At 44.4% G+C, this 14,392-nt stretch overlaps 1 protein-coding gene across 3 annotated transcripts in view; it reads left to right on the forward strand.

The window, feature by feature from the left end:
* The window catches only part of phkb (phosphorylase kinase, beta), a 76,513-nt gene that overhangs the window by 19,013 nt on the left and 43,108 nt on the right, over window positions 1–14,392 (forward strand). For all 3 annotated transcript variants that reach the window (XM_076287481.1, XM_076287480.1, XM_076287479.1), the window contains 6 exons: window positions 567–674; window positions 1,094–1,174; window positions 4,741–4,856; window positions 7,586–7,649; window positions 13,372–13,467; window positions 14,127–14,324. In XM_076287481.1, coding sequence (XP_076143596.1) covers window positions 567–674; window positions 1,094–1,174; window positions 4,741–4,856; window positions 7,586–7,649; window positions 13,372–13,467; window positions 14,127–14,324 — 663 coding nt within the window. The remainder of the gene's footprint in view (window positions 1–566; window positions 675–1,093; window positions 1,175–4,740; window positions 4,857–7,585; window positions 7,650–13,371; window positions 13,468–14,126; window positions 14,325–14,392) is intronic.

Consider the following 14,392-nt stretch of genomic DNA (forward strand, 5'->3'; position numbering starts at 1 on the left):
TTTTGTCAGATTACATGCCATTCCTCTAGCATGTGATGACTTGTCCTGAGTCTTCCACTCACTCATTCAATCTAGCTAGCTCTGTGGGTTGAAAAAAAGCACACGCAGTGAAATCTCCAGGTACTGTACGCACATTCACTCTCGCCCCTGCTAGTGATGACCCTGTGGAATACCAATTCAGTGCTATCCGAACTGACCTATCGTAAGGAGATCATGAATAATAGACAAGAAGCCGTACTAGAGAGCCCAAGCCTGTCATGCATCTTTTATGGGCCGGCTTACCTTCTAACCTTTCCCCATCGTCTCTCTCTCTCTCTCTCTCTCTCTCTCTCTCTCAATTCAATGTTGCTTTCTTAGCATGACTGCATACACCACACTCACACACTCACACGCACGGTTTGTATGGTATTTAACTTGTAAAAAGTATAAAAGTAAAAAGTATGTCTCTCTCATCTCTCTCTTTCATTTATCTTTTTCACTCACAATTTGTTTCACTTTCTTTGCCTCTCCTTTTTCTTTCTTTCTTTCTTTTTTTTTTCTTTCTCTCCCCCCTGACACCTCCACAGGTAGAAGAGTTCAAACAGGACCCGAGCCCCTCCAAGTGTCTCCACTCGGTATTCAACCTGCACACGGGAGACGAGGTGTACTCCAACGAGGATTACAACCATCTGCAGGTGCTTATGCAAGGCCGTAAAGCCGCCTCATAAAGGCCTAGCGTGCAGCGCGGCAGCTGCCTGCTATTTCTCCAGCTGAAAGCCTCATTTGGGTCTCTCTAAACGAATGATCATTCTGCCGGCTTCCTTGTCCCCATAAATAATGTCAAATTAAAAGCGAATAGAACTGGTGGCAATGATTTGTGAGTTATCTCCTAGGGGGTTGACAGAAGGGGACATTTTTTTTACTTTCCTGCTGAACTCAGATTTCATTTCTGACTATGGAGGTCGCTGTCTCCCCATTGGCCTCATTGGATTGACACCGTATGTCCCCAGCTTCTGTCTCTGATGGGGATCATTTGAAAGTCTCAACTAATTTCTCTCTCTCTCTCTCTCTCTCTCTCTCTCTCTCTCTCTCTCTCTCTCTCTCTCTCTTTCAGATCGATGCCGTGTGTCTCTTCCTGCTGTATCTGGTGGAGATGATTTGCTCCGGCCTCCAGATCATCTACAACACAGATGAGGTATGGACACACAGGCGAGCATGCCAAAGCCAGAGTCGCAGTCGAAGTCACAGTCGCAGTCGGGCTCTCCTGCCCTGCTGGTGACAGTGGCGCTTAATCACTGTTAACCTTTTGCATCAGGACCTGAACCCCCTGCCTTGTAGTGAGTGATGAGGATTGTTGGGAGAATAGCAGTAGAGGCCAATGCAGCAGCTAATACTGTCGAGCAGCATTGGCCCAGATTTGGCCCAGGTCTGGCCCAGAGACCTCACAGATCTGGTCTTAGATCAGTGAGAGGTCAGCTACATGAATGGGAGATTCAGATAACAGTGGCAGACTCCTGCAGCAAACTGGTTTTCTTTGAACTTTTAAATTGAAACATTTTTGCAGAAACATTCCAAACTGTTCGATTCATGCATATGCATAACCCCTCCCTCCATGCCACAGCCGAACTGTGGCCACACTTATACCTTTTCTTAAAATAGTTATATATATATAGATATATAGATATATAGACTTATTCTTGCACTGTTGCACTATCACCATGACCACTATCACCACTGCACTATCACCGTGACACTCACTCACACAGAGCACCTTACCTTACCTTACTATGCACAGACAATCACAGGCTCAGTCCCTGCCTCAGTCATTGCAAGCGCCTCTTGATTGATTAATCACCACTATGTGGATACTGTTTTTAGAATTTATTTAGATTGTTAGTGAGTATAATTTGTATTTTAGTATATTTAGTATATTCTTTATCTTCTACTGTCCTTATTGCTTAGTTGTGTTTTTATATTATATACTTTTAATTACTTTTTCTGCTGTTAGTGAATGTGTGTGTGTTGTCTGTATGCTACTGAGACCTTGAATTTCCCCTGGGGATCAATAAAGTATCTATCTATCTATCTATCTATCTATCTATCTATCTATCTATCTAGTATTAATACACCTCAGTTCTGGGCATCTGGGTGTTAACATGTCATTTGTGACATTGCAGCAACTGAAAAGAGCTGTAACAATGAACAAATGGGATGTTGTTGTAGTTAAGTTTAAAAAGCAAGTGTGATTTTGCATAGGTGACAGTTGCCATTTTAAACAAGCACATTCTAATTGTACAGTAGTATGAATAGATCATCAGCACTGGCTACGATAGTCAGGTAGCACAGTCCTCTTTTCAGTGGAAAAAGATCAGTCGCTAAGGCAAACATTGTATCTGCACAGCTGCTGCCATGACAAAAACAACACAAGACTGGGAAACAAAATAAATCCATTGGAGCTGATTTGTTCCTGTGCGGTAGCCGCTGTAGTTGGATATGTCCAACTCTGACAGCACAGGTGCCCAGTTACAGGAAGGCCTCTTCTAACGGCCATTAAATCTTTTTTTTTTCCGATCTCTGTCTTTCTTTCTGTTTCTCCATTTCTCTCGTTCCCCTTGTTCTTTTTTCTCTCCCCCCACCTGGGAGAGAAGGTGCTCATTAATTCCATTCTTCCTACCCGCCGTCAGCTCATGGGGAAAGTGCCTTTGCCTGCCGCTGTGAAAACTGTTTGTCTGTTGGAGTAATTGGAACCTTTTATTTATCCATATTTATATATTTTTTATGCTTCGGTTCATCTTAATAAATAAATAAATAAATAAAACTTTGCACTTGAACAATTTGTCTCTTTGGCAATTAGGACAAATATTTACTTTGTTGGGAAACAGGCCTCACCTTTACATATTTAGATGCCCAAATCCGGAAAGCAAATAAACGCTGCCCTTAATAGGGCCTGTCCTATTTGTGGAGTTGTCCTAATTTGCATGTTTAAACAGTGCTTATAGGACTGCGTAATACAATTACCAAGCATGAACATGAAATCAGCAGGCCTCACATCGCAGTTACAGTATTACAGCTCAGCTGAACCAATGGGGAGGAAATTCTAGATTTAATTTTAGGTTACTTTTTTTTTTCCCTTTTGTAATCATGTTATGGCAGTGCAGTGCAGGTTCTTCTCAGATGCATTCCACCGTTTGCTGTTCCTTCTCCATTGGGAGTTAGACATAGTGAGTCTATTCTGTTAGAAGTGAATAGATGGAGAAGGAGAAAGAGGAGATTCAGTTTGTGTGCCTTTGTGTTTGTGTGTGCATGTGTCTGTGTGTGTGAGTGTTTGTGTGTGTGTGTGAGTGTGTGTGTGTGTGTGTGTGTGTGTGTGTGTGTGTGTGTGTGAGTGTGTGTGTGTGTGTGTGTGTGTGCGTTTATCTGTGTGTGTGCGTGTGTGTGCGCGCATGTGTGTCTCTGTGGGTGTGAGGAATATAGAGAACATCAGCCTGTCAGGTGTGGAGACCTGTGTATGTTTGCATAGTCAATTCTGTCTGTTTGTGATGACTTAAAAATTGCCGCGGTCTGTTGGACGGCTCAGACTACCGCCTCAATTAGAATAGAATTAATGCTAGGGAGTGAGACGAGGGAGTGAGACGAGGGGAGAGGGGGGAGGAGGAGGAGAGATGGAGAGGCATGCGAGGAAGAGGAAGAAGAATGGAGTGGGGAGAGAATGGTGCCACCCTGGGCCCATGGTGTTCATTAAGACGCTCCAGAGCTCCACACATTAATCATCTCACCGCAGACCCAAAATAAAGCATCCTAAACTCTCTCTCTCTCTCTCTTTCTCTTTCTCTTTCTCTTTCTCTCTCTTTCTCTCTCTCTCTCTCTCGCTCTCATCCCCTCATACTCTTATGCTTGTCTCTTTTTCAGTTTCTCTCTCTCTCTTTCTCTCTCTCTCTCTCTCTCTCTCTCTCTCTCTCTCTCTCTCTCTCTTTCGCCTTTGTTTTCCACTCTATCTCTCTGGCCCGTTTTAATGTGCTGTAGGGGGAGCCTCTTGCTTTTCTTCATGTTAAATTAACGCCGTTGTCAGTCACGTCTCTCCCCGGTGCGTGTGCGCGTTCCCCTCATTTACGCCGGCACAAAGTCACCATTCATTCGCCTCCACCCTCCCTGCCTGTTTCCCGCCGGCCTGCTTTTTACGGCAAGATGAAGGAACTCTCCCGGAGCGCCACCGTCGCCGTGGCCACATGCGGGACCAACGGCGAATGCCACCCGTGAACAAAGTGGGAAGCAAAGGATGTCGAGGGGAGGGGAGGGGTTGGGTAATGCAGTCACTGTGCATGGCGGAGTACAGAGAGTATTATTCATGATCGAGTGTGTGTGGTAGGCCAACGTGACTTGATGCAGCTGTGCAAAAATAATAGGAAGGTATGCAGGAACTATCTCTCTTTGATTTCCGAGTCCCGAGACATTTCTCCCAGATCAAGATGGTGTATACGAGGACGAGTGAGATAGGTATGCTGTTTCATAGCACGACGAAAAAAGACCCGGCTGTTGTGTTGGATGTGGAGCGAGTGAGAGTTAAAGGCAGTGAGATGGGTTGGGAGGTGGGAGGAGGGGTGTCAGTAGAGACAGCAGATCAAAGAATAATAAGAGCAGAAGGTTTGTCAACTTTTCTGATGTTCAGAACATTGTGTCCAGTATTTGTTCTTGAAACAGTTATTTGTCTGTTTGTTGTTTGTTGTTATTTTTTTTTCCTGTGTTATTTCTTTACATGGTCAGGTGGCTTTCATCCAGAATGTTGTGTTCTGCGTGGAGAGAGCATACCGGGTGCCCGACTTCGGCATGTGGGAGAGAGGAAGCAAGTACAACAACGGAAGCACTGAACTACACTCCAGGTGAGCAATACACACACACACACACACACACACACACACACACATTCACACACAGACACACATACACACACTCATAACAGCACAAACACAACACCTACTTATCATCACCATACAGAATGAAGCAAATAAACACGTCAGTATCAAAGCAGCACATATGGGACTTCATAGCACATGAAACTGTCACTGCAAACACGTTCACCAACACAACACAAATACTCCACACCTCCAGTGCATCTGTTTAGGTGCCGTATTGCCTTGTCCCTTACGTACCCACAGTGACACACAGTTACTGCTGATCTCAATCATCTAATGATGAGGTTCATCCCTCTCCATTGATTCATTGTGATGTAAATACACTTACGATTATCTGTAATGGCGGACGGAATGTTTTTTAATGCTTTAAATGACTTCATTGTTATTACTGATTCTGACCTTTTACCCCTGGCACGCTCTGCTAGAGTTTCCCATGCTACATTGCACATGATACACTTCCTCAGGGCCAGAGCCATTATTTTCTACACAGTCATCTTTCTTTTTAACACCAGCTCTGATGTGTGTGTGTGTGTGTGTGTGTGTGTGTGTGTGTGTGTGTGTGTGTGTGTGTGTGTGTGTGTGTGTGTGTGTGTGTGTGTGTGTGTGTGTGTGTGTGTGTGTGTGTGTGTGTGTGTGTGTGTGTGTGTGTGTGTGTGTGTGTGTGTGTGTGTGTGTGTGTGTGTGTGTGTGTGTGTGTGTGTGTGTGTGTGTGTGACTGGTGAAATTGCAATGGATATAATCAAAGGTAAGATGGTGTTTGGAGAGTGAAGACAGAAGATATGTGGAGGAGAACAAGTAATTTCCTCTTACATAGTCACACACACACACACACACAAAGAAGGAGATAGACAAGCATGCTGAGGACAAGCATACCTTATCTGTTAGTGCCAGAAGACGCACGCTGTGTTCTCAAGAGAGACCTGGCTGGCGGGTTGTGTGCAGGACATTAGATTAGAGTAACGACTTAGTTTTGTGTTTGTGTTTCTTAAATTCTCTGTGTAGAGAATGTGTGTGTGTGTGTGTGTGTGTGTGTGTGTGTGCGTGTGTGTGTGCATGTGCACGAGTGTGTTACAGGTCCTATTATGCCCTGAATAGTCCTCCGTTTTAGCAGCAGGGCTCGGTAATGATGCTCTTTCCCTCGCTTGCTGTGCGTCCCCTCAGAAAGGCAAGGCAATCTGGCTGCCTTTTAGTTGTGGGTCTCATCAGCGCTCGCAAAATAGCCCATCTCATACCGTGAGCGCTGGGAGCACTGCGCCCGCCGCCCAGTGGGGGAACGTCTGTCTGATCGGAGCTGTCAGCCCCTTTTGTAGAGTACAGATGCAATATTTATACATAATATGTATCCTTGTTGTTGTTATCACAGGGGCTGGATTGTTATGGGCATGACTCTTTCATATTAGTGGGCGAAATGCTGGATGTTTTACTTGTCATTTAAACAGTCATCTGGATATCCCTGGGGCTCGTCATTTAAATGGATCTACTGTAATGATGCTCCAGAGCTCAGTTGGCCCTGGCAACCAGACACACATAGAGGTGCTCTGCGCCCTTATATGACAAGCCCACTGTCCACTGAGGAAGTGACTGATTGTTATGGGTTCCTCTCAGACAGATTTCTCTCCCTTTTTTATCCCTCCGTCTCGTCCACTTCCTGTTGTGGCCTCATATGGCGTCAGCAGCCCTGACTGCCCTCTGCTTTTACACAGTGTGGCGTGGTGTGGCACCGCTCGCTGCTCTCGGCACTAAATCGATGGAGCCTCTAGAAAGCCCGCTGTTGCCGGGGGTTGTGAGGACAGCTGATGGTTCTCTTGCCTTTTGTCTGGGTTTGAGAGCGTATGTGTGTAGGTTTGGGCAATGTGTATGTGTATGTGTGTGTTTGTGTGTGTGTGTGTGTCTGTGTGTCTGTGTGTGTATGAACGAATGCACATGTGTGTGTGTGTGTGTGTGTGTGTGTGTGTGTGTGTGTGTGTGTGTGTGTGCGTGCGGTGCATGAGCGTGTGTGCGTACATAAGCGTGTGTGTGTGAAGGGTACGATCGCCAGGAGCTGTATTCGGTCCTGGCCTTCTCGGGCTCTGCGTCTTCTTGTGGTCATTATATTTGCTCATTTTCCGCATTGGTGATATTGATTTTGCTTCAGTTTGTGCCACTGAGCACTTTGTTATTGCTCGACACACCAAGCACTGCCAATGAATGCCGTGTGTGTGTGTGTGTATGTGTGTGTGTGTGTGTGTGTGTGTGTGTGTGTGTGACTGATTTTTTCTTTTTTTACTTGGGCTCTGCTCAAGTGAGAGGTTTAATAAAAGCCAGCGGGCAAAGCAAATGTGTCTGTTTAATGGCAGATGAAAAGGGGAACAGATTGAGCTGTTTAAGTCATATTGTAACCTGTGGGGGTTTTTTTCTCATGCTAAGTACATTACATATACTTGGGTGCGCATGCGTGTGTAGTGGGGATTTGGAGGAGAGGCTTTTATACTGTACTTATACAGTAAAGTATACAGTATACTTTTTTATACTGGGTCTCTCAGTAGTCTTCTAAAGACTCCATATTTGGATCTTAATAAATTTTTCTCTGTTTTCTTGATCAATTTTACTCTGTTTGTCCAAATTTGAATTCAAATTTGACACTGAATGTGTATGGGATGCCTGCATGTGATTTGTGTATGTGTGTAAAATCTAATGTTTACCTTTCTGCCTCACAGCTCTGTTGGAATGGCCAAAGCAGCCCTGGAGGCCATCAATGGATTCAACCTGTTTGGAAATCAGGTGTGTATACCTCTGCTGCCACTCACAGACGACTGGCCTTTCAGGCGACACATAACCCTGCGTCATGCTGCCGTTATTGCTAACTGTCATACCACAACAGCTTATGTCATAAGCTACTAAGTCTGTCTGTCATGACAATCCATACCATAGCATAACTGTATTTCCAATGTATTTTCAAGGGCAGTTTCAAAGCACGCATGTTGTTGGTTGTGGTCTGTGGAGAGTTTTGTGGACACTGCAATGGTTAGAGTGATAATCTGTGTGTGTCTGTCTCTGTTTCCCAGCCTTGATGGATCACTGGCATTGTTTTTTCCTTGATTTCCACTGCCCTGTTCCTCGGAGCGGTCATTAGTGGGATTAATTTGTTTTGGTGTTGGGGGAGGAGAGTAAAGACGGGAATGGGGTCCATTCATTACACGTGCTAATGGATCGGAAAAGCCAAAACATCCTCTCAGCAGCCGCGCCACTCCCAAAGAAACAGAAAAACTTTCCTCAGAGGGGAGTGGGCGTGTGGTGGGGGGGTCGGGTTGGCGGGGAGGGCCTCCCGAGAAACAATGAGCTCGTTGAAGCGGGTAATGGGTATTAAATGTAGCGCTGACTTCCATTCTCACCTCTGAGGACGCCCCCAAATCAAATTCTGTGTGCGCTGTCCTGCCAAAGCAAATATCCCCCCTCGCTACATCTGGCCACCGAATTTGACCTTTGCAATCTCGTTATCCCTCCTCAACCCATCCCCCCCCACACACACACACACACACCCCTTCCCATCCCTCCCCATCCCGGGTTCACCCCATTGTGACACCGCCTCAGAAATGATTACCCCCATAAATGCTCGGTCAGAGGTGTCGACTGACCTCATAATGGACCCGGGCTCTGATCGTAAGGTGGGGCCCATCTGAACCAGTTCCAACCCAGCTGCTTGGTTGCTTATAGCAGTGGTTCTCAAAGTGTGGGGCGGGCCCCACTAGTGGGGAATAGAGACATGACAGGTGGGGCGCGATGAACAAGAGGAAATTATTTTTATTTGTGACAAGGAAGATCATCGATTCAAAACAAATAGCCACACACAAACAAGTCATAAACAGACCGACATATGAATTAAAATAACATCTGATCCGGGTTGATAGGGTCAGGTGGGGCTTGAAAATTGCCCACCTCCAAAGTGGGGAATGACAGAAAAAGTTTGAGAACCATTAGAGTACCCGTAGATTGCGTTTACACAGAGGTGCTTTTTATTCCAACTCCAGGTGCTAATTTTTTTGTTTCTCCATGGGATGACCGGACAGGGAAAAAACACACCATTTTGACGTACAGTACATCACACCTATTCAAGCAACGCATAGGAGGAAAAAGACTAGAGGCACCTGGTGCTCAAAGTTGAAAATAGTTGTAGTTTTGTGGCACATGTTTTTCATTGCTGTGTTGTTTGCTTTGCTTCCTGTCTATGTCTAAGTGAGGGCGCTAGCTATCTAACTAAGTATTATGTGTAAAAGCAGCAACACACACATAACCAACTTTAATCTAGTGTTTCTTTTAACGCTCACATTTTGGAATATTAGTGCCTCGTCGCCTTTTTAGCAACAAAAAGGTGCCTAAGTGTGTATTCTGCCTTATGCTGTGGATCAGGATGGGAGAAGGGCAGGGCTAGGGGTGTAGATGAAGGTTATGTGTGTCCATGCCATCCAGCCAGGTGGCCAGTGGCAAGCCTGGTCTGATGCCAGAGGCCATCTTCTAAGGGTCTCTCAGAGGAGATTTCATTGAATGTGAAATAAGGCCAAACTGTTGGTCAACTGAACTAGATGGACACAGAGGAGCTCAAAAATGTAAACACCAAAGCAGTGCCCTGCTTTTGAACAGGAGCCCGTTTTAATGGAGTCACACTAAAATATGTATGTATCTGAGTAATGTAATGGCATAGGTGGAAAACATAGCATTGTTAGATTAAGTGTTGGTTACAGATTAAAACATTTTGTATTATTTTTTAACCCCAACCCGTACAATTACTGAGCACAGATGGAGCAGCTTGACACTCTTCACATTTGCTGAATACATTTCCATGTTTGATATGGGAATAGCCGTACAGGAAAGGCGGACCATACAGTAGTAACAATGACGCTTCTACGCAGTGTTCTCCAATGTGACTGTATAGTTTATCTGCAACAATTAGCCTACAATCTAATAAATAAATGAAACAGCAAATTGTTCTTTAGCCTTTAGGGTTAGAGATGGCCCTCTACGCCTTCACACACAACCCAGAATGAACAGCCTATTCCTCCTCCGAGTCCCTGCACATCTGCACGGCTCTGTTTCCACACAGATGATTCCACGGCCCGCTGCGCTTGTCCCTCAAGCCACAAGCTTCAAGGCCCCCCACCCTGCATAAACACACACACACACACACACACACACACACACACACACACACACACACATTCCCATGATACCATACAGATCACCGAGCCATTTGCTTCTTTCGTCTTAGCCCACTGTAAAATGCAAATCACCATGGGAGGTTGATAGCGAGGCAGATGGCTAAAAGCATTTGTCTGCATTGATTAAAGGTGGGTGCACTTGAGTTTATAAATCATTTACATCTGCTTACAGCAGAACTGCTGAGAGAGTCCAATTAAAGGAAAAAAACTTCATAGCAGCAGATTCTTTTTCTAAACAGAGCAACTCTGCACATCAGGTCATGATTCTCAATTTTAAATCGGTGCTCGCATAGCATATTGCTGTAGCATTTGCAGTGGTGTGTATAGATTTGCAACAGTGTTCTGAAAATTGTGTGGTATGGTATGAAAATCCACAGTTACCATACACTAAATGAGGAAATACATAAGCCATGTTCACCCATCTTCGAGAACACCTCTTCTCCGTCAAAATATGTGTCCTATTTATAACTTAAAATCCAGCATAATAATAGACGTTAACATTGAACATTGATCATGAAATGTCAAAAAATGTCCACATCTAGGCTCTGTTGTTTAACCGTTCTGTAAGGTCTGAACAGACACACTATAGACAAAGGCTGAAGGCATGATATATTTTTAGATGGTTATCATACTGCAAAATTTAGAGTATCAAAAATTGTAGTATATCTCAGGACCTATTTGGGATATCTCTGCATATACTAAAAAAAAAATCAAAATCAGAGACATTCTGACTAGACCACGGAGAGAGAGATAGAGGTTTCTGCCCAGTTCTGAAGCCGGTGGGCTGTCAACGTGATTGAATTGTTCTTAGTAACTACAGGCAACCCACACAATATGCTTAAATCAGCCCTGAAACATGTTGAAGTGAAAAGCTTTTCATGAAGTTTTGAGGCTATATACATAGAAAAGGTTGCATAATGGTTCCAGTTTTCTAAGTGGAAGGAGTGGCAGGTTGCCTGGCTGTTCAGTGGAGGTGTCAGGCTTTAATTAGACAATCTCACTGAGCGGCTTTGTTTTCCTTTTTTCCCCCTAAAGCCTTTAAAGTCCCACTCGTTTATTTGTTCCGCCAGATTGGTACAAGCACTACATTAATATGTGTTTGTGCCTATATCTCTGTGTGTGTGTATGTGTGTGTGTGTGTGTGTGTGTGTGTGTGTGTGTGTGTGTGTGTGTGTGTGTGTGTGTGTGTGTGTGCGCGCGTGTGTGTGTGTGTGTGTGTGTGTGTGTGTGTGTGTGTGTGTGTGTGTGTGTGTGTGTGTGTGTGTGTGTGTGTGTGTGTGTGTGTGTGTGTGTGTGTGTGGTATCTCTTAAAACCTCTCTTGAGTAAACCCCCGTGGGCTGAATGTATTTAATCAAAAACCAAAGGCTTCCAAACCCCCCAGGCCTGATGTTACTAACACCATGTTGATGTCTGGGCTTGTTCTCGGGTTTGCATGCTGATTTTGTTTGGGTGACTGGTTCCATATCTTTGGTACACCACAAACAGCTTATGTGAGTGGGACTGACTTTACATTTGCACTAGTGGTACACTGGCTTATCCTTATGATTTTCCCCCATAAATCCCAAGTCTTCTATACTAGTAAAATAAGAATGTGCACAAAGCTAGGTGCAGTGCAGAGACCTATTTCTATACATTATGATGACCTTTAAATTAATAATTATTTTCCCATTATGTGTGTGTGTGTGTGTGTGTGTGTGTGTGTGTGTCTGTGTGTGTGTGTGTGTGTGTGTGTGTGTGTGTGTGTGTGTGTGTGTGTGTGTGTGTGTGTGTGTGTGTGTGTGTGTGTGTGTGTGTGTGTGTGCTCCTTTTGAGTGTTAGAATCATGTATGTGTGTCCTTCCACCTGTGTGTGTCCTTCCACCTGTGTGTGTGTGTGTTCTTGTGCTTAAATGGTTGTTTGTGTTAAGTGTGCAGACACATCTTTACCCTTTGTCCTCTCCATGCTCAGTAGCAGGGCCCGAGAGCCTCACAGAGAACGCTGGGAGTGTGTGCGCAGCTCCAGACAGCTGTTGTGTGATGCCAGCCACTCCACACCCAAATGCCCGCTGGCGTGCCGCCACTGTGCCATGCCGTTGCCCCCCGGGGGTTGTAGATCACTCTCGGCACAATGGCTTTCACTCACTGCCAGATTGCTGAGAGGATTCACTGGCATTTGGCTTTTGTTTGGTCTTTATGCAGAGCGCTTTTGCTGACTGAACACTTATCGTCAGATCTCAGCTCTGTTGGAAAATGGATGAGTTTACAAAGCGGCCTGGAATAGAGTTGAAAGTGATTGGTTTTTTTGTTTTTGTTGTTGTTTTGTTTTTTTCCCCCTGTTTTCTCAACTACACATGCAGGGATCATCTTCTATATTTTTTTATCTGCTTTCTATGAATTTTAGATGTTTTAGACTAGCATGGTTGTAATTGCCAGTTACAACACAAAACAGAATATTTTTAAAGGTGTGCACCCTCTTGATATCGTTATGGGTTAAACATACAGTAACAATTTGTACACTGGGAAGATCAAAGGGATTTTTATACAGAAATGTATGCTATATTTACCTTATGTTATTCTCTGAAACCAAATATTAAAATGTAAAAAGAGGACTCCATTTTAGCATTGCATTAGCCTTTCATCTGTCCTTGATTGGTTCATTTGTGTTCCCAATGGCCTGGAGTTTCCTGGATCCAAGTACAAACCTACCAAATTTAATTCTTTTAAAAGACATTGAAAATGATGGATGGAGTTACTCGCCTCGTTTACATGAAGTCTGATTGAAGTTATTCCAATTAAAGACATCAGACTTACTGTTAACATGGTACACAAATCGAATCCAATCAGGTGTTTCTAAACACTAACACATTTAATCTAAATAGCTGTATGTCATGCGCACATTTCATTGTGTTTGTTGCTGGGTTGAAAATCTGCTCAAAATATATATTGTCTGTTCAGCTGATTGAGCGTTTATATGGCCGTTCAATCGGATTGTAAAAGGAATACACCATCCCATTCAATCTAATTGAAATTCAAATGGGATCGGCCAGTTTATTCTGATCAAGAAGTTTATATGTGCTTTTTTATTATTATTTCAATTGAAGCATAAATCCTATTGTAATCGATTAAATGTGCCCATGTAAACACATCTATGCCAGATAATCACACTGGAGGATCACTGTGATCCCTGTCAATCAAACACATAGGCAACCACCATCGTACAGCTTAAGAGAAGTTGTCGGTGTCAATATACCATGTCATGCTCATGCTTTTTAGTGTGTGGGTGTGTGTGTGTGTGTGTGCATTTTCTGCAGGGCTGCTCGTGGTCGGTCATCTTTGTGGATCTAGATGCTCACAATCGGAACAGACAGACCCTGTGTTCACTTCTGCCCAGAGAGTCCAGATCTCATGTGAGTAAAAACAATTTCAGTCTTTTTAAACATGCATCTGTTAAAAAGCACAGATGCATGTTTAAAAAGGGGGGGTATAATTTGATTTTTCTATTGAGCTCAGATATCAACAAACGTCCGAATTGTGTTCTATACAGTACCTTTAATCAGAAACAGAAGCCTCACATTCTCAGCATGTAGAAGGATGATGTTCAGTTTGGCATATGGATGGGGGGGGGGGGCTGCCATCACTCCTAATCACAAGAGTGGGCTGCCTGACACTGTGAGAGTGAGTGTGCTCCAGGTTCAGAGTAGGGTGAAGTAGTCTAATCAGAGAAGAATATATGGAGCCGTTATGATGAAATGAACTTCCTGCCTGCTTAGAGCCGAGGATGATGGGGTGATGATGGGGTGTCCTTATGCAACCAATGCCATTTATCTTTTTGAATTCTACTCTCTAATTCTGCTAATATGTAATCAAGGCGTATGAGCCATAATGGTGTAGTCCATTTACAAGAGCTGAATGGGTCCACTGGTCACTGATCTTCTCTTTTGTGGTGGTGGTGGGCTGGGGGGCATTGGGCTGTGAAAGGGCCCTCTCTGTGAAAGCACTTAAAGCTCACCTTTAAGCAGAGTTTTTGCCCTGGACATCTATGTGACGGTGACCTTTGACATTTCAGAACACTGATGCCTCCCTCCTACCCTGCATCAGCTACCCGGCTTTCGCCGTGGACGACGATGCCCTCTACTCCCAGACACTGGACAAGATTGTGCGCAAGCTCAAGGGCAAGTACGGCTTCAAGCGCTTCCTCCGCGATGGCTACCGTACGGCCAATGAGGACAAGAAGCGGCGCTACTACAAACCGGCCGAGATAAAGGTGGGTAACCGCAGCGGACGGCAGTGGCCGGTGCACCGAGTGAAACCAAAAGCAGACACAGACAGCGG

This window comes from Alosa pseudoharengus, unplaced genomic scaffold (genome assembly GCF_046254945.1).
Source record: "Alosa pseudoharengus isolate Yale_2024_CS ecotype anadromous, Long Island Sound unplaced genomic scaffold, YU_APseudo_1.1 YU_APseudo_1.1_scf_16, whole genome shotgun sequence".
Lineage (NCBI taxonomy): Eukaryota > Metazoa > Chordata > Actinopteri > Clupeiformes > Clupeidae > Alosa > Alosa pseudoharengus.